At 52.7% G+C, this 25,537-nt stretch overlaps 1 protein-coding gene across 4 annotated transcripts in view; it reads left to right on the plus strand.

Moving 5' to 3' along the window:
- EEPD1 (endonuclease/exonuclease/phosphatase family domain containing 1) overlaps nt 1-25,537 on the plus strand; it is an 83,458-nt gene that overhangs the window by 48,003 nt on the left and 9,918 nt on the right. For all 4 annotated transcript variants that reach the window (XM_059655856.1, XM_059655852.1, XM_059655851.1 and 1 more), the window contains exons 3-4: nt 9,907-9,958; nt 24,760-24,870. In XM_059655856.1, the coding sequence (XP_059511839.1) occupies nt 9,907-9,958; nt 24,760-24,870 (163 nt within the window). The remainder of the gene's footprint in view (nt 1-9,906; nt 9,959-24,759; nt 24,871-25,537) is intronic.

Consider the following 25,537-nt stretch of genomic DNA (forward strand, 5'->3'; position numbering starts at 1 on the left):
AGGCAAGGGGTCTGCAGGGTGGGTTTGTCCCGGGGCCTCCGTCCTTGGCTTGCAGAAGGCCGTCTTGTCCCTGTGTCTTCCCATGGTCTTCTCCTGTGCACGTCCGTATCCTGATCGCCTCTTACAAGGCCCCCTCATTGGGTTGGGCCACTCCAGTGGCCCGATTTTAACTTAATTACCTTTAACTCAATTACCAGGTCTCGATTACAGTCACACTTGGAGGTTCTGGGGGGTTAGGACTTCCACATGTGGATTTTAGGGGGGACACCATCTAGAGCAGCGGTTTTCAACCTGTGCATCGCGACCCCTTTGGCGGTCAAATGACCCTTTCACAGGGGTCGCCTAAGACCATCCTGCATATCAGATATTTACATTACAATGCATAACAGTAGCAACATTACAGTTATGATATAGCAACGAAAATAATTTTATGGTTGGGTCACAACATGAGGAACTGTATTTAAAGGGCCAGAAGGTTGAGAACCACTGATCTAGAGGTTCAGGAGAAGAGCCCAAGGGGGCAGCAGGCCCAGCACCAGTTTACTTGTGTGTGTGTGTGTGTGTGTGTGAATCCTCACCGAGAATATGTTTCCATCGGTTTTTAGCGAGAGTGGAAGGGAAAGGGAGAGACGGAGAGAGAAAAACATGGATGTGAGAGAGACACATCGATTGGTTGGCTCTAAAGTCTGCAACCGGGGTGCATGCCCTTGACCAGAAACAAGCCCGGGACCCCTCAATCCACAGGCCAACGTTCTGTCCACTGAGCCAAACCGGCCAGGCCCCAGCACCAGTCTGAATGGTTGGAGGTCGGGAAGGATGGGCCCGGGGAAGAGCAGTGGAGAGCAGTGTCAGCGGGGCGAGGAGAGGGGCGGGGTGTCTTTAAGAGGGGACTTGGCCTCAGGTCCTGGAGAGAGAGGAGCTCCGCCGAGCGGTAGGGACGCGCGAGCGTGGCACAGACGTGTCAGAGGGAGATGGACGCGTGGCTCAGGTCAGCTGGGCTGAGGCCTCTCGGTTGGTGACACTTGACCTTTGGCACAGAGTTTCCGCAGGAATCGATGTCTGGTTTGGGAAAGGCAAGTGGTACTGTCACCTGGCATCCCCACCAAGCCTCCAGAGTCTCCCCACCGAGCCCTGACCTGCAGGTCCGCTCGAGGAATTCCCCGACGTGTCCCATGTGAAGGTGGCCGGGGGTCAGTCTTCATGGACCTGGCACCTTAGTTAGCGGTCATACCCTCAGCCGGTGGTCGCAGAGTGGGGGTCCCGGGCTGGCCGCCTCTGCCGTCCTGGGAACGTGTTGGAAATGCCAGTTCTCAGGCCCGTGGCAGCCCTGCCTCAGGAGAAAACTCAGGGGTGGGTCACCCAGGTGATGCTCACTGACCCCCAGCCCAGAGCCAGTGTCCTCAGTCCAAAACACAGGCAGATGGTTGTGGGACAGGAACACGAGAGCCCCAGGCAGCCGCGTCCTTGCCTCCCGCCTGCTTCCCCGAAGGGCCTGTGTGGTTGTCACCTGGAGCCCTGAGCATGGAGAGCTGGCTGGCAGAGTTAGAGGTTCCCAGGCAGCTTGTGCTGGGGAGGCTGGGGGCGGGGACTGGGAAGGCAGGGGCCTCCTGGGTCCTGAATCAGTGTCTTAAATTGAAGAGAAGCCGGGGAAGGAGCAGAGGGGCCTGGCTTGCAGGCCGGAGGGTAAGGTTTCGCACACAGCAGCTGGAACTCATAGCAGTGGCGTCGGGGAACCTCTGGCTTTGAAGACCGAGATGCTGCCGCTTAACAAAAACCAGCCGCGGCCCACCCGCCACCGTCCGGGTCACCGAGCCCTCGTGCCCCTTGGGTGCCCCGGAGATCAAAGCGTGGCGGCGGCGGCTGCTGCTGCTTGTTGGGGGCTTGGCCCTGCGCTGCAGCTCGCGGTGTGCACACAGCAGCCAGCGTGCATGCTGCAGAGGCCAGGCTTTCTCCCCCTGGGAATTCGAGGGACAGACAGACATCCAGAGACCAGCCAGGTCCCCCATGTCTGGAGCTGACTCAAAAGCCTGAGGCTCTGGGCACAGAGCGGTGCCCGTTTGCCCCGCAGTGGGACCTCACTCACCTTCTGAGAGCCGTACTCACGGCGCTCGGGGGCCTTGCTGCCCGGGTCCGTGTTCGTCTGTTCTGTGCTGCTGAGCAGAACAGATCCTGGGCTGTGGGTGGCTGGGCCACAGGAGAAGTCTGGTCGAGGATCTGGACGTCGTGTCCTAGGGACCCAGGGCCGGCACTGTGCCCTGATGCTGGTCCTTCTGCCCTCGGGGAGAACCTCTGGGCCTCCTGGCAGACCGCAGTCCCGCGTCCGATAGACCGGGATTCCTTCGCAGTTCGCGTACCTGTGCAGGTGAGCCTTCCCGTGCTGCCCAAACCACAGGGAAGATGGAAACCTCGGCTCTGGCTCTGGTGCCCCCAAATGATTTGAGCCAATTGGTAAAGCTTCCCAGACACTCTTGGTTGTTTTTAATTTTTCTCTCCGGTGAGTAGCCTCTAATCATACTTCTTCCAGCTGGCAGGCCCCTACACAAAACTTTTTTGGGCAAAATATTGATAATTGTTATTTATCAAGACTGCGATAATGTAAAATTCCCATGCATACTGATCCAGTGTTTCCAGCGAATTCTATCCAATTAACAAAGGAGAGGGCCCTGCCAGTATTCTCGGTGGTTAGAGCGCAGCCCACGCACTGAAGAGTCAAGGGTTTGATTCCTGGTCAAGGGCATGTACCTGGATTGCAGGTTCGATCCCCAGCCCGTCTGGGGCTCGTGGGGGAGACAACCAATTGATGTGTCTCTCTCACGTCAATGTTTCTCTCTCTCTCTTCTCACTCTCTCGCTTTCTCTCTCTCTCTCTCTCTCCCTCTGTCCCTCCCTTTTTCCACTCTCTCCAAAAATCAGTGAAAAACATATCCTCTGATGAGGATTAACCAAAAAAGGGGGGGCGGGGAACGAAGGAGAGGAATGAGTAGCATGGTTGCAGAATGTCAGCTACGTCGCTGAGGTCCTGTTGGTCACTGCCCCGCCCCAGGCCACTTCCCTCCCCACCACCCACCCGCTCTGATGAAAGGATTGAAATTGGCCAATAAAAGTCCAGTTTCTCTAGTGGTCAAGTACATGTAAATTTAAACTGCATAATAATACCTTTCCACCCTTTGGGTTAGGGAGGATTAACAAAAATTACGCAGCTCGATCCCCAGCAGGGGGGCGTGCATGTAAGGGAGCCGGTCAGAGTGTCCAACGGCTGGTGGAAGTCCACTTCTACAAAGCAATTTTGCAAAAGTTCCTTAAAATCTTCAAAACGCACATTGCCGTGGCTGCCCGGAAATTCATTGTTTGAGACAATTAAAGGTATTCGAAAAGTAGTACATGCAGAGTTTTCCACTAAAGCAGTGGTTCTCAACCTTCCTAATGCTGCGACCCTTTCATACAGCTCTTCATGTTGTGGTGACCCCCAACCATAAAATTATTTTCGTTGCTACTTCATAACTGTAATGTTGCTACTGTTATGAATCATACTGTAAATATCTGATATGCAGGATGTATTATCATTGTTACAAATTGAACATAATTGAAGCATAGTGATTAATCACAAAAGCAATATGTAATTATATATGTGTTTTCCGATGGTCTTAGGTGACCCCTGTGAAAGGGTCGTTCGACCCCCGAAGGGTCTCGACCCACAGGTTGAGAACCGCTGCACTAAAGTGATCATTAGTGAAAAATTTCAAACAGCCTTAATGTCCGACAGATTATTCTAGCCTATAGTGATGCTTTTATCTACATATATATCTCCATTCAATTACATAAAAATACTTAATGAGATGGAATCGTGTCAATAATGACAATAATTTATAATTTAATGGCAGTTAAAATAATAGCATGAACAATATGAATTCAGTTTTATAAAGTGGATATATTTATTTTTATAGAGTCTAAAAGGATAGATATCAAAATGTTAATGGTATTTCTAGGCAGCAAGATTGTGCTAACGTTTCTTTCATTTCTGTGTGTGTGTGTGTGTGTGTGTGTGTTCTAAATTTTCTGCAGTGGCGGGTGCTCTGTGAAGACCTTCTTATGATAACTTAAAGGAGAGATTCCTGTGAAATGTGCCCTCTGGCTTGGGCCTTTAAACAGCTCCAGCCGGAGAGCCTCGCTGGCTGCTCTGTATTACAAGCCGGGGCGAATGTTTGCTTTCTGCTGATTAATGAGGCCGCCGCCTCTGACAAAACCCAGAGGTGCATTTCTTCTGGCCCGAAAGGAAGGGCAGCCTCACAAGAGGTGAAAGGTCGGCATCCAAAGCCAGATGAGGAATTCGGGCTGGAGCACGGAGTGGGGGCCGTGCACTGTGCGAGGTAACTGTCTGATTTTCAGCATGTCCTGAGAACAGGAACTTTTTGTCTCTCGCACGTTCAATCAATCGCTCTTACTCTTCCCCAGAAAACGAACATAAGTAAGTTCTTTAGACGGTGGCCATGAGCAGCTGAGAGCAGCAGGAATGGGCCTCGCTGGGCTTCTGGGACTCTCCTTGTTACAGAAAGTTGGGTGGTGGGCGGGAGGGGCCAAGGCAGGGCCAGGTCTCCGGGATCCCAGGCGAAGTTGAGCTTTAGGAATATGCATTTAATGGCGGCTTGACCGGCTTAGGAAACATGAAGGGGTGGGAGAGGAGGAGAGGGGAGCAAGAGGAGGGGAGACTGGTGATTCCATCCAGGTTAGAGGGGCTTCGGTAAGTGAGAGCTTAAGGGGGCGCCTGAGAGAAAGCCCTGGCGGAGAAGCATTTAGGGGGGCGGGAGGGTAGGTTGTAAGTAGCGCTGAGGGCGGGTTTCACGATGGGGTCGGGAATCTGCAGGATGTGGTTCGGTTGAAAAATCAGAGGCAGTGCTTTGAGGCCCGCCTTTGTGTGACGTCTCATCGGAAACCAGGTCTTGGGGCTGCTGCTTGCTTTGCAGCGAGTCCAGAAGATGCTGGGCTGGCGAGTGGCCAGGTGGCGATCGGGTGTGTTATCGCAAATGGGGTGAGATGCCAACAATGATGACGTGTAGGGGGTAGGTGGGGAGCTGTTCCCTGTATCGTTCCCTGCATTTTCCTGGAGGTTTGAAAATGTTCACGATTACAATATTGGGAGCAAAAAGACAGAGCAACTAGATGGCAAATCCTAAACTTGTGGACATTTATAGGGGAAAAAACAGTTGACCAGGAGTCCCCTGTGAATCCCAAAATACAAAAATACGGGGAGCAAAGAAAACCAAACTGCAACCCCAAACCCTTAATTATTGACTTGATAGCTGGTCAGCGTGCATAAAAACAAACAAAACAAAACGTGTGTTGCTTACTTTCATTCTCCCAGGATTTGATGCTCATAAAGAATTTTTACATAATGCAAAAGATTAGGATGTTGGAAGGAAGCCTGGTGAGTGGAATGGGAAGAAAAGACAAGGTCACCCCTGGAAGATCGCATCCCCCAGGGCTCTGAGCACCTTCCTACGGGAGGACCAGGGGCAAGTGGAGGTGCAGAGCGGATGGGGTCAGCCACAGTCTTCACCTGCGACCAGGTGAGGTCGTGCAGGAGGTGACACTGTCCCTGCAGTAGACGCAAAAGCTCATTTGACCTGGTGGTTTCTTCCACTTCCCCCAGGAAAGCCCCGGAGCAGCCAAAGAGGAGTCAGTGAAAGCCAGCGTGGCTCAGTGGTTGAGCATCAGCTCATGAACCAGGAGGTGAGGGTTTGATTCCGGGCAGGGCACATGCCCAGGTTGTGGGCTCGATCCCCAGTGTGGGGCGTGCAGGAGGCAGCCGGCAATGATTTTCTCTCATCATGGATGTTTCTATCTCCCTCTCCCTCTCTGAAATCAATAAAGATATATTTTTTTAAAAGTGGCACCAGGTGAGGAGTGTGTTGCTGACAAAGGGCGTGCAGTGTGGGGAAGTGTTCTCAGCCTCCAGCAGGAGCCAGGCTCACGTCCACATGGGGTCTGACCATCTTCTGCTGTTTCCTGTTAGTGTGGCCTTGTCACCTCTGACCAGTGGTTTGTGCTTGAAGAGATTTCCAGAAGAGGCTGCCCTGGTCCCACACGGAGGGTCTCCCTGGGAGCCGGGAGCTGGGGCGCCTGCCAGGGTCTCTGGAGCCTGGAGGCCGGCACTGTGGGGCCTGGAGGAGCAGGACCTGACTTGGAAACGGGTTCTCTTTGGGGTGCTTTTCCCACGTGCACAATGAAGAGTCTGCAGTGAGAGGAGGAGCCAGCCTTTCCATCTGTGCACAAGCCGCTGCTGAGAACAGCTCCTGCTCTTCCTCCCGCCCACCCTGCGCCTGCACCCCCGTACCTGTCCACTGAGGCCCCTTTCCAGGGAGCCTCTCCGCTTGGTGCAGAGGCTCACAGCACCTGCCTCCACCTCCTGGAGCGCCCTCGCCTGGCTGAGGCTGGGTTTGCTCCCACTGAATCCCCAGCGCCCACTTGTGCCTGTACATACCCTTACATACTAGTATTTTATCTGTGCGGTGACTGGACGGCTCCACATTGCATTGTCTGTGCAATTACTGTCGAATCTCATCCTCTAAAATGCATCACTTTGTAAATCAGTGACACTCAACGTGCCAGACAAGGGAGTAGAGATTGATCCTGACTCGGAGAGCGTGGGTGCAGGGGGGCGTGTCACCCTGTGGACATGTTTGCGGTACTCACAGGGCTACCTCCGCCTGCCTGGTCAGGGCCAGTGAGGTTCATTCAGCCTGGCCCCCGAAGCCCCCTTTGTCTTCTGCATCTTCGGCCTTACGGTGTTTCCTCCTGCCGTCGGGGTCGGGGCCTGCCACTTCTCCTTCTGTGTAGGCCTCACTGTGGCAGATGCCGCCCGCTGAGCAAGACCTCTGCCCTCAGTGCCTTTCCTCCTGTGGCTTGTCTAGCAGCCGTGACTGCACACCTTCTAGGTCTTTCTAAGCGATGCCCGTCTTGACTTTAGGACTGGCCCTGCCGTCGCCATCTTTCTAAGTAAATCACTGCTTCTGTGGGATTTGCCTCTCTTCTCAAAGTCCAGTGCAGACAAAGGCATTGCAACGCCATGCAGGAGCTGGGCTGTTCTCAGAGCGCGCTGGCCAAGCCCAGGGCACCGGCTGACATGCCCCGTGTCTCCCGGCTCTGCTGGTCTACGTGGGGACCCGGAGGGTCTCAGGGAGACAGGCCTCCCGGGCCAGGGCCCAGGCAGCATCCCGGCTCTGGCAGCCCTGTGGGAGCCCGGACCATGCGGTGCTCATCTTGGCCCCCCTGGCACCCGGCACCGTTTCTGACACTTAGTAGGACTCAGTGTGTTTGTGGAGTTAGCGAGAGGAGGGAGGAAGGAGAGGAGGAGCCGGATTGAAATGAGAGATGAGCTTCCTTTCCAGGGCGGGACATTAGAGGTGTCGAATGGCGTGTTTGGTGAATGGGTTTGCTGCTCCTTCACGTGTGAACTCCCTCCCAGGGGGTATCCGATGTGCTAGAAGAATCTGGTACCAGAGACGTGAAATAAAGACTCCCCGCTCGGATAGTCTCTAACCGGGTAAGAAATAACGTCAGGATATCATGTAACAGGACCCATCCGGACACATCTTCGCACTGCAGCTGCTGCGAGGAGGGAGAAAGCCGAAGCAAGCATGGCTGGGAGGGAGGGAGGGGAGGTCCGTGTGACCGAGCAGAGGGAGTGCCCTGCCAGGAGCCCTGAGGTCTGTGAACTGTTGCTGCTGCTAGTGGTGGTGACTTGAAACTTCCATTGCACTTCCTGGAGTTGCTCTTAAGTAACTCATTGCATTTGCTTGGCTGGTGCTTGCTGAGTTGTGCAGAGAGATCATTGTGCAGAGTCCTGTCAATTAAGGTGAATCTTATCGTGGATAGAACCCCTTGGGAGGGAGGCACGGGGTCCAGGAGGCTCCTTTCTTTCTGCTGCAGAGAGCCTGTGCAGAGAGCCCATTGGGGGTTGCGGGGGTGCGGCACAGGGACCAGCGACCATAAGCAGATGAGCAGGGGGAAGAGGGAGCTGGTGACACCATCAACAGCTGACCCCTCCCTCAGCACCCCGCCGAGCTCGCTGCGTCCTCCCTGCGTGGATCATGGCTGCCTGCTCACTGACCTGACCACTGCAGAAGCCACTCGACACAGAAGGGGAAGTACCTCCCCGATAAACCCCCATCCACTTCCGAAGTCTCTCACCGAGGTGCTGCCTGCGGCCTGGGCTCTGGCCCTGGACTGGAAACGGGTGGGCTGTGTCCCCCCTGCCCTCTCTCTCCCCTTGGCACCTGTGCCTTGGCTGGCCCTCTGTGGGGCGCCTTCGTCCCCGGCCCCTCCACCAGGAAGCCTTCCCTGACCTCAGCTGGGCCGGCTCCTCTCTGAGCCTCGGCCGTCCCCTTGGTGCACTGTACGTCATATTCTGTTCTGACTAAGGCCTCCCAGGGGCCATGAGCGCCTTGTGGGCGGGGAGCAAGTCAGAGTCAGCGTGTACCCCGGTTACCCCGCACAGTGGGGCTCGATCCAGGTGCAGTGAGCCAGCGGGCCCTGAGCAGGCCTCTGTAAGCAGTGGCCTCACTCTTTCTTGTCATCCTCCGAGGGCCGTCGGGGAAGATGGCCACTGATCATGGCCCCGGTGTCCTTTTCTGTATTCCTCCGACTTTATTCAGGTTCCTCACAGGAGGCGGCTGTCAGTTCCTTTCAGAATTTTTGGGGGTGAAATGTGCATGACATAAACTTCACTCTAACTGGCTCCGAATACGTGTACAGCTCAGCGGCATGAAGTGCACTCGCTTTGTTGTGCTCCCATCACACCATCCATCTTCAGGGCTGTGTCCTCATCTCAAACCAAGACTCGGTCCCCATGAACCACTAACTCCCACCCCCCACCCCCGCCCAGGGCCTGGGAACCTCCTCCACTTTCTGTCTCTGTGAATGTGACACTCTAGCCCAGTGGTCGGCGAACTCATTAATCCACAGAGCCAAATATCAACAGGACAACGACTGAAATTTCTTTTGAGAGCCAAATTTTTTAAACTTAAACTATATAGGTAGGTACACTGTTATTAACTTAATTAGGGTACTCCTAAGGCTTAGGAAGAGCCACACTCAAGGGGCCAAAGAGCCGCATGTGGCTCGAGAGCCGCAGTTTGCCGACCACGGCTCTAGGCACCTCGGAGGCGTGGGATCACCCGGGATTTGTCTTTTGTGTCTATGTAGCTCATTTCACCTCATAATGTCCTCAAGGTTCATCCATGTAGCACAGGCCAGAGTGTCCTTCCTGTTTTTGTTTTTGGGTGTTTTTTTCTGTTAATCCTCACCCGAGCGTATTTTTCCATTGATTTTGAGAGAGAGTGGAAGGGAGGGGGAGAGACAGAGAAAGAGAAACATCGATGTGAGAGAGACACATCGAGTGGTTGGTTGCCTCCCACACGTGCCAAGACTGGGGCTGGGATGGAGCCTGCCACCGAGGTATGTGCCCTTGACTGGCATCGAACCCGGGACTCTCAGTCCATGGGCCGACGCTCTATCCACTGAGCCAACCCGGCGAGGGCCCGAGTTGCCGTCTTTGTAAAGCTGAACGATATTCCACTGCGTATGTGCCCCCCGGATGGACGTTTGGTTGTTCCCGCCTGTTGACTGCTGTGAAAGGGGGTGCAGACACCTGCTCGAGTCCCGGCTTTCAGCCCTTCTGGGTACCTGCCAGAAGCGGAATTGCTGGATCCGACCGTAAAGTCGCTTCCCACCATTTAGAAACATGCTTAACAGCTCTGTAATGGTCATTTCAGTTCAAGCCCAAGGCCACCGTACGAGGGGAGGTGACGTAGAAATGCGGCTGAAATTTCAGCCTTTTGCCCTGTGACCTGCCTGATGCCCGCTGACATGAAATGGTTTGTTTTCAAGTGTGGTTTTAATTTTCTTACAGCATCAAGCTTCTCGCTGTGCAAGAACTCCTTGACAGAGAGGCCCTGGAAAAGGTAAATGTTTTGTTCTTCCTACCCCACACCCACACCAAAAAAACAAACCTGCAACTCCCTGTCATCAGAGAGGGAGTTGGCTGCAAGGCTGGGCTGTTACTTGTATCCTAACAGTCAGTGCATCACGAAAAATTGTAGTCAAAACCCCCCATGTTGCTCCTCTGCTGCTAACATGTGCTGACCGCGCCTTCGGGGCTGTGTGAGGGCAGAGGCTCCCGCGTGGGCCGTGCTCTGGGGCAGCCGCCGTGCTCCGGACCCCACCCGAGTGCCAGGGTCCGTGACAGCCACTCCCCTGCATCTCTGCTGTGCGTCATCCTCTGGGCTAGTGGATGACAAAACCGAGGCCCCGCGAGGCGACGAGCTGAGTGGCGGAGGAAGGAATTGAATCCTGTGGTTCCATTTCGAAAGCTGATGCTTTTTCTAATTCCTAGACCAGTTCGTGAGTTCGAGGCCCTTCTAAGGAATGGGGAACCCCCTCCCTGCCTCAAATCAAGGTTTGCACTATGCCCTGGAAGAGATACCCATGTACCTCGGCTTTTAGGTTTGTCAAGGCACAGCTGGGACCCTGGGCCGGTTGGGGGTTTGAGGTCTGTGTGTGAGGTGGGTGGGGCTCCCAAAAGCAGGCTGGGCAGGTGCCAAGGGGGTCAGGCTCTCCAGTGCCACTCACAGACCCCAGACACACACCCCGCTGCTCCCCTCGGGAGCTTAGGCCTCTTCTAACTATGTGATTACAGGTAGTAATTAGAAGACATAATGTCAACAGAAGAGGAAGTGGTTAGAGCCCAGCCAGCGTGGCTCGGTGGTTGGCGTCGACCTATGAACCAGGAGGTCATGGTTCGATTCCCAGTCAGGGCCCATGCAGGCTTGATCCCCAGTGGTGGGTGTGCGGGAAGCAGCCGATCAATGATTCTCTCCATCATTGATGTTTCTCTCTCTCTCTCTCCCTCTCCCTTCCTCTTTGAAAACAATAAAATTATTTTTTAAAGTGGTTAGAGAGATAAGCACTGAAGTGATATTTTATTCATAGAATTGTTTGGATTAGTGGTTGGATGGCAGGTTGACACTGAAGCAAATTAAGTTTTTAGGCATCAAGCCATGATGTGAGGGAGAGGGTGGGGGACCTGGGCTCAGGCTCTGAATCTCACGTCCCATCAGCCTCGTTTCCATTCTGGGTAGAGCAAGGAGCGTGCTGCCTGCCCGCGCTCAGAGGCGGCAGGACACCCGGATGAGTGGGTGTAGCGGAAGGGCTTTCTGGCTGCCAAGGCACTCAGGCTGTATTAATTCTTAATTACATATGAATTCTTAATGTGCACCCAGCCGTAAAGTGCACTAGGTCCAGGAGTGCATGAAGCCTCTCTGGGTGGGCTTGAAACTTTGAAAAAGTTACCTCTCCTAAAACAAGCCTCTTCTCAGTAGTCACTGCACTTCCTGGTTTTACTTCTGACTAAAAGCAAAAAAACACAACAACAGACTAAGCTGGTAAACACGCGGAGGCCGGAAAACACCGGCCAGGTCTTTGGAGCTGCGTTACTATCTGATCTGGGGGGCCGCACAGAGAAGCCCATCTGGGGAGCCAAGGGCTGCGGGGTCCGGCCAGGAGGGGGCTGCTTGGGGCGGGGCGCACAGTGTGGCTCAGACAGGCTCCTTCCTCACTGTGTTATTTTGGGGTTGCTAATCCTCTCTGTGCTTCGGTTTCCCAGTCTGTAGAGTGGAAATCCTTGTAATCCCCAGCCCACGGAGTCTTGAAAAGGCTAAGTAGACAGTCGACATGATCCCCCCTGGCGCTGACTGACCCCCCAAAGTTAGCTGCTCCTGTTGTGCCTTCTCCTTCCTCCTCCCCCTCCTCCCTCTTCCTCACCAGGTCTGGCCGTGGCTTTGTACTGTTCCCTGTCTCCATACGTGACCGGCAGACAGCTTTCCACGACGGTCTGAATGGGCACGGGCCCGCTTCCTTCTTCCTTCTTTTGTGTTGTGCGCGTCAGTTCAGTCGCGCGCACTGCTGGCCTCTGTGGCGCTCTCTGCGTGCCAGGCAGGTAGCAGACCCTTCAGAGAAGTCCAGAGGCAGCCAGTGGACATGCGGGCCGTGGCCAGCTGCATGTGAGTGGCAGGTGGAAGATGACAGGAACCTCAGGACTTACAGGTGCTTATCCACCTGGGCAAGTGGGGACCCACCAGGAAAAGCTCTTGGTAACTCGGAGAGCGTTGCTACCGGAGCCTGGCCTGCAGACCAGCAACCTCGGAAGCAGTTAGAAATGCAGACTCTCGGGCCCCGCCCAGACCCCCGCCTAGGAACCAGGAGGTCACAGTTCACTTCTCGGTCAGGGCACATGCCCAGGCTGCGGGCTTGATCCCCAGCAGGGAGCGTGCAGGAGGCAGCTGATCCATGATTCTTTCTCATCATTGATGTTTCTATCTCTTTCTCTCCTGCTCCCTTCCTCCCTGAAATCAATGAAAATATTTTAACAATAAGCTATAAACCCTGCAGCTAATCATCTTAAGTCTGTCTACCAATTTCTTGTTTAAAAAAATAAAACTTTTATTTTATTTTATTTTTTTTTAAATATATATTTTATTGATTTTTGTACAGAGAGGAAGGGAGAGGGATAGAGAGAAACATCGATCAGCTGCCTCCTGCACACCTCCCACTGGGGATGTGCCCACAACCAAGGTACATGCCCTTGACTGGAATCGAACCTGGGACCCTTCAGTCCGCAGGCCGACGCTCTATCCACTGAGCCAAACCAGTCAGGGCAAAAAAATAAAACTTTTAGACCCACAAGAGGGCGGTTTAAATTGCATAAATGTCAGGCCCCGTGGCATCCTCTGAGGAGGCCTTTTGGATCCGAAGGGCTTTTGTCAAACATCCCTCAGGTGCCGAGAGCAAGGACCTGCTCTGAGAAGGAAACTGCCCTCCGGCCGTTCTCTCTGCTTTAAGGGCAAGACGCTTTTGTTTTCCTGAACTGAAGTCACACAGACTTCGTTCCCAGGCTTTATAAACAGGCCCACCTAATGCCTTTCAAACAGGGCATTGCATGAAAGGAAATAAAAATATTGGTACAGCTTGATTTAGTAAGATCATTTTTCAACGGCCCTTTCAACCCTCTTCCTGCAAGCTGCAAACAATAGCTTGGCCGTGGCCTCCAGCTGGAGGCCACCCTCCCCCGAAGGGCCAGAGGGCAGAGCACTGGCCCACCCAGCCCTCAACCTGCCCGACTCATGGCCATTGCCTGTGCCACTCCCACCCCCAACCCCTCCAGGCTCCCCGGCCTCTGCAGGCCACTACTCAGCCGTCCATCAAAGCTGACCGCGTCCATCTCCGTCCTCTAGAACCCGGGCTCTGAGGCTGCACAGAGCAGGGTGAGGCCACTCTGCGGTCTCCTAGCTGTGGGACTTCCTCGGCGGGTTATTGCCAAGCCTCCGTTTCTTTATAGCATGGGGGTGGGAGGTGTCATAATGATACCTACTTCATGAGAATTAAGTGAGATAATGTATGAGCTAGAAGGGATTATGTATATGGTAAGCACCAGACCAATGGTGGCTAATTCTATTCCTACTACTGCTAATTTGCTGTGGTCATTGATCTCTTATATCATCATCATCACCATTGATAACTTCCTCCTCCTTCTCGCTTGAGGAGCCCAACTTGAGATTGATTTGTCGCCATTAGTGGATGTTAAAAAGGAGTCCCCCGCCCACCCCTCTTGCCAAATTGTCTAGGACAAATGCCTGCCGGTCTTTCATGCCTGCTGCCGCCAGATGTTTCTCCCAGACTTTCAGCTTTGATGTCTGGCTCTTAGTCTAGCCGTTCTGCAGGTGGAGCAGGGAATTAATTGCTAAGTCTTCTGGGGGCTTCATGCGTGAGATAAAGTGTGTGCACTTCACCAGCGAGCTGGACTGGACCCACTGAACTTGGTACTTGCACCCAGGAGCTGTGGTTCACTCAGTGGAGTTAGAAGTTAATAGATTTGAGGGTTTTGCAGAAGGAAACCGGAGGTACATAATTGTCATGTAGATGCGTGTGAAGAACCTAAAGATGCTTGTACCTGCGGTTGGTGATGGTGTTTCTGAGCATACACACCTGTACATACATGAGCACTGGCTCTGTGGTTGCGGTACACGCTTCCAGAATGTTTCCCGTGATTTGGACTCCATTTAACTTAGCCTGTGTGATGGTTGAATGCTGACTCTGGGCCTAAATTGCACTGCACACCAAGGGGGTGAAGCGATGGAGATGCATTTGAGTGGCATGGACAGGATCCCAGGATGTCGGAGCTGAGGGGACCGCCCAGACCATCCCATCAGAACTGTCATTTGCGTCCAGAAGGCAGAGGCCGGAGGAGTGGAAGTGTCCCCCTTGCCCAACCAGCTGAGCCGCCTGCCAGGGGAGTTCACATGTTCCGGAAGCTTCTCCATGGAGCTCTCAGGTTCCCAGCTCTGGGCACTGGTGGAGGTAGGATTCATTTCTCCACCCAGGAAAGCTGTCATAGCTTCAGTCCTCTACAGAACGTAGCCCCGTGCAGAAACATTCCTCAGAGAGGGACAGAGAGCCCAGGGACACCAGGAGTGCTCTGTGTGTGGTCAGGCCCAGTCGGTGTGAGACAACGCCACGCACGCCCCAGTGGTGCAGAAACCACAGCCCTCAGTTCCATTCTGTGACTGGGGTTTGATCCCATAGTGGCTGTTCCGAGGGGACATCTGGTGGGTAGAAGGTCTGCACCCCCGTTCTTCCAGCATCAGATCCTCCACTGGTGACTTCGGACGCATTTAGCCCAGAACCTGGAATGTGTCGCTACTTGTCCTACTTTCTCCTGTTGTGCTCTTTCTCTTCTCTCCAGAGCTTGTAGTTCTCTGAATGTGAATTCTCACCCTGCACGGCTGCCTGTAACTCCTGGGAGCTTGAAGTCGTCTGACTCCAATAAATCCTGGTTTACCTGAGCTGACCTCCAACCAAGCCCCAAACATTGTCATTGAAAAAAAATGTTGGCTTTCTATCATTAGAAATTATCATTAAATAATTTTACCTAGAAGTGAAAATTTATATGATGTAATTGCTCATTTTTTGTGTAATTGTTGTGTATTTGTTTTTATGATGAATACTTAATGAATTTAGGTTGGAAATATTTTTTAAAAATTTTTTGGAGGCGTTTAGAGACAATGCTGTGAATTTAGGAGTAGCCAGGAAAGAACTCACGCCTGGAACTTGTTTCATCCAGGTCTCTGCTGCACTCGGAGAGTCTGAATTGAGTGCCGTCTTCTCCATGGGAGGCCGTCGTTGGTGGTTTCATAACTTTGTCTTTGTTCTCTGAAAGTTCTGAGCGCTTTACTTTCTCAGTGGTTGCTCTAGAGTTTAACATATGCATCTTCACTCATCAGATTTACTCTCACTTATTTCAGTGAGCTATAGACACATGACTCCTAAGTGGTTCTATTCCCGCTTCCCCTTTTTCTGCTGTTGGTGCACATATTACATCTAAATATGCTACAGGCCTGACGATACATTGTTCTAGCCATTGCTTTACGTATCCTCCCGCCTTGTAAAGAAGGTGAGAGGAGAAAGGAGCACACATATATTTATAGAGTTGTCTGCATTAACCTTCTCATTTTCCATTTCTGGCTTTCCTTCTTTCTTTCTGTGGATTCCCGTTACCGTCTGGCATCACTTCCTTATTCTAATCCAGTTTTGCTCCTCCCCATCTCCTGTGGGCTGTTGTCCACTATATTCCATTTCTGTATGTTACATACCCAGTCATACAACGTGTGCATGTTGTTTATACAACACGAGGAAAGGAGGAAATATGCACGTATACTGCCTTGTATAATTGCATAATGACCTTTCCTGGTTCTCGTCATTTTTTCATGAGGATTTGAGTTGGTCCGGGGTTGCTTGCTTTCAGTCTAAAGAATGTTAATATTTCTTATAAGGAAGGTCTGCTAGCAACTAATTCTTACAGTTTTGTTCGTCTGGGAGTGCATTGCATCTTCCTTTTTGAAAGGTGGTTTTTCTGAACTTAACACATTGCGGACCAGTAGTTTTATTGCTAGCTTTACCCAGTAGCTAGATAAGTTTCTATTGAACGAGTACAAAAAACGTTTCACATAAATGTTAAAGACATGCTTTAAAATTAAACACCCATTGCATTTTGAAGTTATTTATTACATGTTCTTACAAGCTAATACCTTTTAAAAGAATTCTCATGATTGTCCACAAGCCTTAGAACAGAAAACACGTGAAGTCCCGTGATCCATCCGCCATGTATTCAGATTCTTGGGTGACAGCACTTTGAATATGTCATTCCACTGCCTTCTGGCCAATGTTGTGGATGCACGTTCAGCTGTTAATCGCATTGGGAGCAGGTGACTGGCAGGCTGGATGTATGCCTCGGCACCGTGTTTACTAAAGGGGTATTTTGTTTACTGGGTTTCTGAAGAGTGACTCACACTTACTCCATGTCCCAAAGCTGGTTTGAGGAAACTTTGAAGGCTTTTTCTACATAAAGTCCAACAAAACATTTCACATAATCTGGCAAAGAGAGAATGAAAAGGAGAGAGCATCATGTTATTCTTGTAAGACCAAGGACTTTGTACTAAGAAATACCGGATTTTGATTCTGAAATTATATGTTATTAAATCAATTCAGTAAATTGCAACTAGCATTTGTTTCATTATACATGTTTACGAATGGATGGGTGCATAGATGGATGCATGGATGGATGGATGAGTGGATAGATGGATGGGTAGGTAGATTGATATATATATGTATGTATGTATATCACACATATATACACACACACTAGAGGCCTGGTGCATGAAATCCTTGCATGGGTAGGGTCCCTAGGCCTGGCTGGCAATCAGGGCCAATTGGGGCCTTCCTTCCCCGGCTGCTGGCTGCTAGCCAGGGCCTTCCTTCATTCCGCGCTACCCCCTGGTGGTCAGCACATGTCATAGCAAGAAGTCGAATTCCGAGGGGATAATTTGCATATTAGCCTTTTATTATATAGGATACATACACACACATAGTTGGCAGGCAGACAGTTAACCAGATTGCCATATAAAAACTTTTTATTTCCATGAGTCATGGTCAAAATGTTTGAAAACTGCTGTCCTAGACTATTTATTGGCTTGGAAGAGGGGAAGGAGGGCTTGCCCTGGGTTTTTTCCAGTCCTGGACAGGCCCTGCTTGGCCATGGGTATATCCTAAGCACTTCTCCCTCCTGCCTTGTTAGTCTCTTGACTCTGTTTTGCTTTTCAACAGAAAGAAAATCTGTCCAACTCATTGCATTCCCTTTCAAAGTGCTGCATGTGGCCACCACCTCATGGAAATACCCACATTGCCATGGTGACAAGAGTTATTTGCAATTTCCTGTCTTGTTCGGTCCACCCTTAAATGCTTCTCTTATCAGGAAATGCTAACAATGAGTTGGTATGAGAGAACTTTCAATTCATTTTTTGACAGAATGCTGAGACTTTTCATGAATGATTCATTCATTTCTTGAGAGCACATCTTTGTGTTCAGCCAAGTGCGGGCTAATTTGTCATTTTAAACGACACAGAAGGGCAGGCAGGTACAACTGTTTGGCTCTATGACTGAAAACATTTATGCTGATGTTCTTTGCAGGTAAGATGACTGAGCTGGTCAGGAAGGCTTGCTTTGACAAAATTGATTCCATGGAGAGATCTATCAAATCGTTAGCTACCCATTTAGCATGCGTGATTCCTCCAGGTGATAAAAGACGGTGTGGGTGGCATTGAAAGGGTGAGTTGAGGCCTTAATGAGATTTGAAACTCCTGGGAAAGCATCCAACCTGCTTTCCGAGATTTTGATCTGTCTGCCTAGAAGTGCTGAAGTGTACTGACGCCCCTTGCGAACAGAATCCAAGACTCGTTTCGAGATCCTGGACGTGGTTTCCCTACAACACTCTGCCCTGGGCTACCTCCCTACTCCTTCCCTTGCCCTAAGCCTGTCCCATCGAACTCTTGTCATGAAATACAGACTGACTTTCCCATGCAGAATTAATGAGGTGGGGAAGGACAGCCAGGGACAGCAAAGCCGCTCCCCGTTTGTGAGTCCCTCCGGAATTACCTGCCTTCCCGGTTGCCTGTCCTGGCTTCCGACACCCCGGGCCAAGCAAGAGATTTGTCTAAGTGGCGGTATAGAAGCGCGATGAGTCACAAAGCACCCCTCTGATGTGTTCGGCTCCTGGAATCCACAGGGACGAGTGCCTGGGACTAAAGCAAGATCCTCAGCATTTGCCAGCTGAAGGGCTGGACCTGGAAAGAAAGGGACACGTTCTGGGGTTCTGCCTGAACCCCACCATTAACACCAGCTCTTGGGGGATCAGTAAAACCTTTACCCCAGATGATAAGGGTGTGAGACTGTAGTTTGTGTTAGTGCTCATCGTTTCTACCCAGCAAGCTTGGCCTGCCCCCCTGTCTCCACCTGGCCAGCACCCCGCTGAGGAATAGATTGCTGCATATCGATTGTTCATTTCGTGTCTTGTTATCCAGACACGCGTGTGGTGCAGTCAGTTTGAGTGGCTGCATTTGAGAATAAGAGGGGACGAAGAATCAAGTATTTTTAGGCATCGGTTCAAGATGTGGCAGGGACATTTTTTAATGTTGTTTTGGTCCTTAATCTATTTATGAGCAGCACTTAATCAGCTTTTACTTACGAAAAAGAATTAACTGTGTGTGTGTGCATGCACAAATGCATGTCTTCTACATGGATAAACTTCAAGCCAATTAATCAGTATTTATATTACAGCCAGAAAAGTGAAATTTCTAGAAAATGTGAAGGCAGAAAGAAAAATGAAATTACTATTTGGTCTCTGTGATTTACTTTTTTAAAAATGTATTTTTATTGATTTCAGAGAGGAAGGGAGAGGGAGAGAGAGACAGAAACATCAATGATGAAAGAGAATCATCGATCAGCTGCCTCCTGCACGCCCCCTACTGGGGATCACTCCCAAAACCCGGGCATGTGCCCTGACCAGGAATCGAACCATGACCTCCTGGTTCATAGGTCTACACTCAACCACTGAGCCACACCAGCTGGGCTCTGTGATTTACTTTTGTTGTCCAGTCCCTCCTTTATATCATGGCCAGAGTAACTCTTCTAAAACACAAGTCTGATCATATTGCTCCGTCACCTGGTGGGAATCTGAGTGGCAGAATGGAGTCAGATAGATTTGGGATTGGGGTCCTGGCTCGGCCACTTGGCTCTGGCTGATCTTAATCCCTCCGGCCCCGTGTTCCTCGTTTCTCCGGTGGGAATAATGCCTCCGTGGCAGGGCCCAGTGTGTGAGTCTCAGCAGCGACCTGTGTAAGAAGCGTGCACTAGTGCCTGGCATGCGGCCAGCCTCCTAGCGGACAGATAAACACTCTTGATCTGATTCATTCGTAATTTCTCATCCACTTGGTTTTGTGATACGTCCCTTCTTTCTGTCCTGTTTGCTTTCGTGCCACCTACTCCCAGAATGTTGGAAGGAGCCGGGAAAGCCTGTGAAACTAAGGTCAGGCAGGTTGGCTATTTTTAAATGCCTCTGGCAGAAATGTAATGGGAGAGGGCGGCTGCGGGAAGATAGCTGGGGGCTGGCTCTCCTTCTGCCGTCCGCACGGGATGTGTCCGCACACCCCGGGAAGAGGGCGCTGTTTCATGGCTGTCACTCCTGCCGCCATCAGGTGTCTGGGACAAAAAATCACAGTCCCCCCCTCCCCCCCAAATCCCTGGCTGCCTGCACAGAAAAGAACAACCAAGTCTGCTTGGTTTACTCCGAGATAAAGTAGGAAATCGCAGGCTTTCAAGACTAGGGTGTGGCATCATGCAACTCAAAATAAAACAAGGCATGAGTCCCTAACCCAGGCTCTGCAGGCGCTGTGTGCATGATGGTTGCCTCCGAGGAAGGCAGGCTGCGAAAGCGCCATTTAGAAGAGCCGACGGCGGGCAAACAGCCAGTTCCCGAGGGTCTGTACGCACCAGCTGTTCCATGGGACGGCTCCTAAGGAATTCGGGGTTCTTCGCAGAAACGCGGGGGAAATGCTGGGAGTCTTGCATTTGACGTGAGTCTGAGAGTGACCTCGTGTTTATGGGCTGAGAAGATCTGTGTCTGGGGTTTAAAACTATGCGGGTGTCCCCGTGGGAGGGGAGGGGCAGCTGATGGAAACGGCTGGCTTTGTTCTGCTCCTGCGTTGTTCTCTCCGAGACGTTTCCTACCCGAATGTGTTGGCCTCTCTCTCTCCTCCCGGTCCTCACCCTTTCTGTTGCCTCATCTGAAACCTCAGGGTCGAAATGCTCTGATTGATCACTGGCCCCGTGGGAGGCTTCATGTGGGGTCAGAGGCCCTTTCCCCTGTCTGCACCCACCTTACCTGTGCGTCAGCCTGCTCCCCTGGCGTTGTCAAAGAGGGAGAAGACTCTAGAAAAGCGAGCGTACGGTTGGCACAATCACTGCGGTTTGTCTCAGGAAATGAGTTACCGTCATCTGACGAGCGGGGTGACATGGGACATCTGCTTGCAGGTAAATGTGGCGTCCGTGCTTGGGTTCCCTGTGGGGTGTGTGAGCGTGTCATTAGGAAGAACCAATGAGAATCCGGCCCCTCTGCCTTCGCTGTTGGCACATTTCTCAAGCGACGTGAAAACATCGGCACCCGTGGAATGGCACGTGCGGCACCCCGGGGCCTCTGCTGGGATCGGGGCGCTGGGCTCTGCCTGCAGCTTTCCTACGCTCGCCGAAAATAGCCCCGAACCCTCCAAAACGCGCGGCTATTTTCAGACTTGCCTCCCCTTGGAATAATTAGTTTCAGTCATTACTCACAAGTTTATGCCTAATTTGGGAAGAAGCGCTTGTTTTATTTGTCCCCAAACTGTCTTTTTTGAGCTCTGAAAAGCCTACGTTCCAGAAATGACTGGGCTGCACATTCCCCTCCCAGGTGCTCGGTGACCGAGCGGAGGGAACGCTGGAATAAAGTGCCGGTGGCAGGTCCCCGAGGGAGTGGCACCGGCCCCTGCTCCCCGCCTGGCCCCGGGCCCCACGGCTGGAGCACCTGGAGTCTGTGTGTTGGATGGAAGGAGTGGCTCCTTTGCTTCGGCTTAAACATCGGGGCCATTGCCCAAGTCAGTTTTTTTGTTACTCTTCACTGGGGGTATTTTTTCCATTGGTTTTTAGAGAGAGTGGAAGAGAAGGAGGAAGAGAGAGAGAGAAAACCATGTGAGAGAGGCACATCGATGGGTTGCCTCCTGCACATGCCCCGACCAGGGCCAGGGATCAAGACTACAACCCAGGACGTGCAAAGGGCCTGTGCACCGAAGGGTCGCTAGTTCGATTCCCAGTCAGGGCACATGCCAGGTTTGTGGCTCGATCCCCAATCCGGGGCGTGCAGGCGGCAGCTGATTGATGTTTCTCTCTCATTGATGTTTCTCTCTCTCTCTTCCTCTCCCTTCTTCCCTCTCTAAAATCAATTTTAAAAACCATGTTTTTAAAAATAGGCTAAAAAGAATAAAGAGAAGGGGGAAAAGAGCACAACATTATCGTCACAGTCTTAACTCCCATCGAAGATTCAGCGTCTTAACATCCAAGGACTCAGAGAAGGAGAGCGACTGTGGGCACGTCCCTGGAGGGATGGCCAGGGTGGTGGCCACGTGGAGTGAATGTCACACGGCGTTCCGTGGCTCGTGCACCTCCGTCCCTGCTCTAACTTTCATCTCCACGGAATCTCTAACTTCCCCTTACTCTCCAGTGAGCAGTAGCCCTTGCGAAAGAAATGTTTTATTGCCCTTGAAAGTTCCCTCCCCCCACCCCCACCCCCCACCCCTGGCTTATTTCTAACCACCTCGTTCAGAAAACATAGGATGAGCGAGTCTGGGAAACACCAGCCCGTCTGTCGACAGGAGGGCCTGTGGTGTCACCACCTTGTCTGTAAAAGCAGCTACTGGTCAGCTGGCGGTGGTGGCCGAGGAAATGTCTCCTTGTTTGCTTTCCTTCTTCCTTGCACGATAAGAAGGCTTGGGCAAGGATACGTCACCCAGCTCCTTCTAGGTCCCCGTGGAAAGAGCGTGTTCTCGGAGCTGACCTCGAAGGGGGTGGTGGGCAGGGGCTTGAGGGGCTGCGAGCTCATCACTGCTCCCCAGGGATGAAAGCGGGCCTGGGCTTGGAGAGCAGGAGCTGCCCTACGAATCTGCAAACCCTTGGCTGTGTGCTCAGGCGCCCGGTCCTCACCAGGGGACATGCTAGAGGCAGTGCCACAGGCTGTAGTCCGCCGTGCTGGCCTCCCTGGGAGAGCTGTGTCCCCAGGACCTTGCAGCCGACACACCGATGAAGAAACTGACTCTGGCAGGTGATGGGTTCGCTCCAGAGAACCTAAAACATGTGATGCGGGTGGTGCAGTGACATCGGCTTGGTCGTGGGTTTGACTTGTGTTTCCTGAGCCAGAGTCTCTCCTAAGTGCACTGAGCATTAGACTTGGCCAAGCCTGGGCTTGCACCCTGCCTGGCCCACCTGCTGGCAGGGAGCGAGCTTGGCCTGTGACCTCTCAGGTCGTCATTAGGGTCGCCTGTGACCGGCTATGAGCCGTGCCTGGCACTCAATAGATGCTGGTTCCCCTCCCCCACCTCCCGCTCCGATCCTGTCGTTTAAAGATTCAGAAGCGAACCTGGTCATAGGTTGGCCACCAGTGTTTTCTGACTATTTTTGGATTTACCCAAACTTAATGGATTAATTTACTAGATCTTAAAAGTAAACTTGCCCTGGCCGGGTGGCTCAGTTGCTTGGGGGTTCAAGTCCCTGTCAGGGTGCATACGGGAGGCAGCTGATCCATGTTGTCTCTTATATGATGTTTCTCTCTTCCTCCCTTCTTCTCTCTCTCTCTCTCTCTCTCTCTCTCTCTCTCTCTCTCTCTCTCTCTCTCTCTCTCTCTCTCTCTCTCTCTCTCTCTCAAAAACCTTTTATTCCAGGCAGTTTTGCAAGAGTTCCTTCAGATGGAATCCTTCCTCATAGAGTTCACACAGCAATCATGACAGAGGAAGAGGGAGGAAAGATTTTAATGTTTGTGAGAATCTTGTATTTCCTTCCCCATTTTCCCACTTCTCCCACTCCTGACTTGGAGGCCCCTATGGCCACCCCAAAGGGTTGGGGGATTGGGTTCTGCCGTCTGCCCAGCTGGTTGTGGGCCAGGTGCTGTCACCCTCTCACGTCTAGCCCGTGGTCCTTCCTGTCACTTGTCCTGGGAGAGAGAAGCCGTGGAGAGGGACGCCCCTTTGAGTCATCTGTCTGCAGGTATCTGCGGCAGGCCTGCTGTGAGCCATCCGTGCCGGCTCCCTGACGCCTTACCGCACAGGTTGTCTTCGAAGAGCCAGAGGCAGAGTGTCTCGGGGTGCGGGGTGGGGCCAAGAGGTATTTGCTTGTGTTGAATAACCCAGGCTGTCTGTGCAGACCGCACACCAGCGGTCAGACAGCCGAGTCTAAGTCCGCGATGTCTGGCCTGGTCTGCAGCTCCTCCAACCCCAAAGGGCTGCTTGGGGAACCGTCATAGTGCACACCTTGGCTGGGCCCTCAGAGATTCCGGTTCTGTCAGGGACGGGCCCACAAACCTGTGGGTTTACCAACAAGAACCAGCGAGATTCTGCCGTTGTGGCGGCGGCAGGGAGTGGGTTAGCCGCCGGGGTTTTAGAGGCACAGCTGGTGTGGGGGGAGGGGGAGCGTCGGCGCGCTCAGGTGTGCAGGCCCCGGTTACCTGGGAGACTGTTTGCGGCCACACACGCCTCCCCCTTCCCATCTCCACCGCCTGCCCTGGTGAGCAGCCCAACTTCTAGAGCAGCATTTCTTCCCCTGCTGAGTGGGCGGGGAACCAGCTGTTCTGAATAAAGCCCGGGCGGCGGGGTTCAGATGGGGGGGCGCTCGGTGCCTTTGTTTTCCTTGGAGGTTCCAGCAGGAAGGACTGGGGACTGGTACAGGCCGGCTGGCCCACCCCTGTGAGGCAGAGGGCAGGAGGCGCACCTGGCTTCATCCCTCCCTCTGACTTCCAGCTGCGTGACCTTGACCTTAAACTCACACTTGGTCTTGGCTGTTCCCAGCGGCACTTGGCTCAGGGTGCTGGGCCCCACCCAGAGACCCTGTGGATTCCGTGGGTCCGGGCGGGGCCTGGGAATCTGCATGTCCCGTAAGTTCCCAGATGATCCTGACTGTACTCCAACCGGCCCCACCTGAGTTCCCCAAGACTGTCTTTGGGGGTGAACATGGGAAGCTGTGAGCCGGGGTCACCTCTCTCGTGGCCGCCCTCCGATCAAAGTGGCATCCCTGCGAAGGGGACTGTGGGTTGGGCTCGGGTATCCGGTGTGAACAGGGGAGCCACCTGTTGTCAGGTGTCCGCAGGTCCTGGCACGAAGCCGCCCACAACAGCAGGGCTTTCTCCGACGAAACCAGGGTGAACGGTGTGGTGGTCGGGAGGGAGCTGGGGTCGGTGTTTGCACCTCCTAGCCAAGCCTGGGAGAAAAGGCCACCGCGCAGCCACCCGCTCTCCCTGCATGGGTGCCGACCCGAGCCCTCCTGGGACCTCGGCTGCACTAGTTTTGCAAGGACACAAAGGCTGTGACGACGCGTTCTGCACTGTGTGTGCCCGAAGGCTACAAAAGACTCCCCTGGGGATCACTGCCTTCATAGACACACGGTCTGCTTTTCGAGGTGCGGTGCCTGGGTGTCGCCACCCGGGTCCTTGCACCGCGATGGAGCCCGCGTGGGGACGCTGCGTCAGACCCCGCACCGCTGGCTCCAGGCCCCCCGCCTCACTGACCGCTCTGCTCTGTCTTTGCAGTTCTGTGCGGAGCTCAACCAGCCGGTCCTGCCCAACATCCGCAGGTGGACGGGGCCGCGGGGATGCTGGAAGGCCGTGGTCGCCGACACGCCCTCGACTCAGCTCCAGAAGGTACCCTCCTCCCCCAAGCGGGCCTTTTCTTCGCATTGAACGGAAACGTCCTTTTCCCCTCATCACAGACCTTTAGTAATTTCCTTGGCCATCGTCCTGGATGTCGCTTTGTCTTTCTGCCTACTTTTCCCACTCATTTCTAAACGCCCGGTTCTAAGTCTGTGCTGAGATCAGAACGGACGGCTCCCCAGGCAGAAATGGAGTTTGGGGCGCTGGGAGGGGGCAGAAACCCTGTCTGGAGCTGAGGCACCAAATGGGGGGTTTCTGCCCTTTGTCCTCTGCTGAGCTTACGGAGAGCCGACTGCTCTGGACTAAAAACTTGGGAGCCACTTAATTCACTCGCCAAGGGCGCGCTCTGGGTGCTGGAAACTGAAAATGGTGGCAGCGCTCAGCGGGCTTTAATTTCCCATTGTCTTTCATTAGCGTCACCCACGTGGCTGTCTGTATACATCAGCACTCTTACACATCACATAGACGACCAGTTTTTGCTCACTTGGAAGGTTCGATATCTGTGGAGCTTTAGATTTTAACATAGACTTTTGTTAGTTAATCGTGGCTTGGAAACTGTGTCATCACATACTTTCCCTATAAATGCAGATGTTACCATGTTATCTCCAATAGAGCAAATGTGCTTATAAAGGACATAGGCATCGTCCTCCTGCGAGTG

Source organism: Myotis daubentonii, chromosome 10 (assembly GCF_963259705.1).
Source record: "Myotis daubentonii chromosome 10, mMyoDau2.1, whole genome shotgun sequence".
In the NCBI taxonomy this organism is placed as follows: Eukaryota; Metazoa; Chordata; class Mammalia; order Chiroptera; family Vespertilionidae; genus Myotis; species Myotis daubentonii.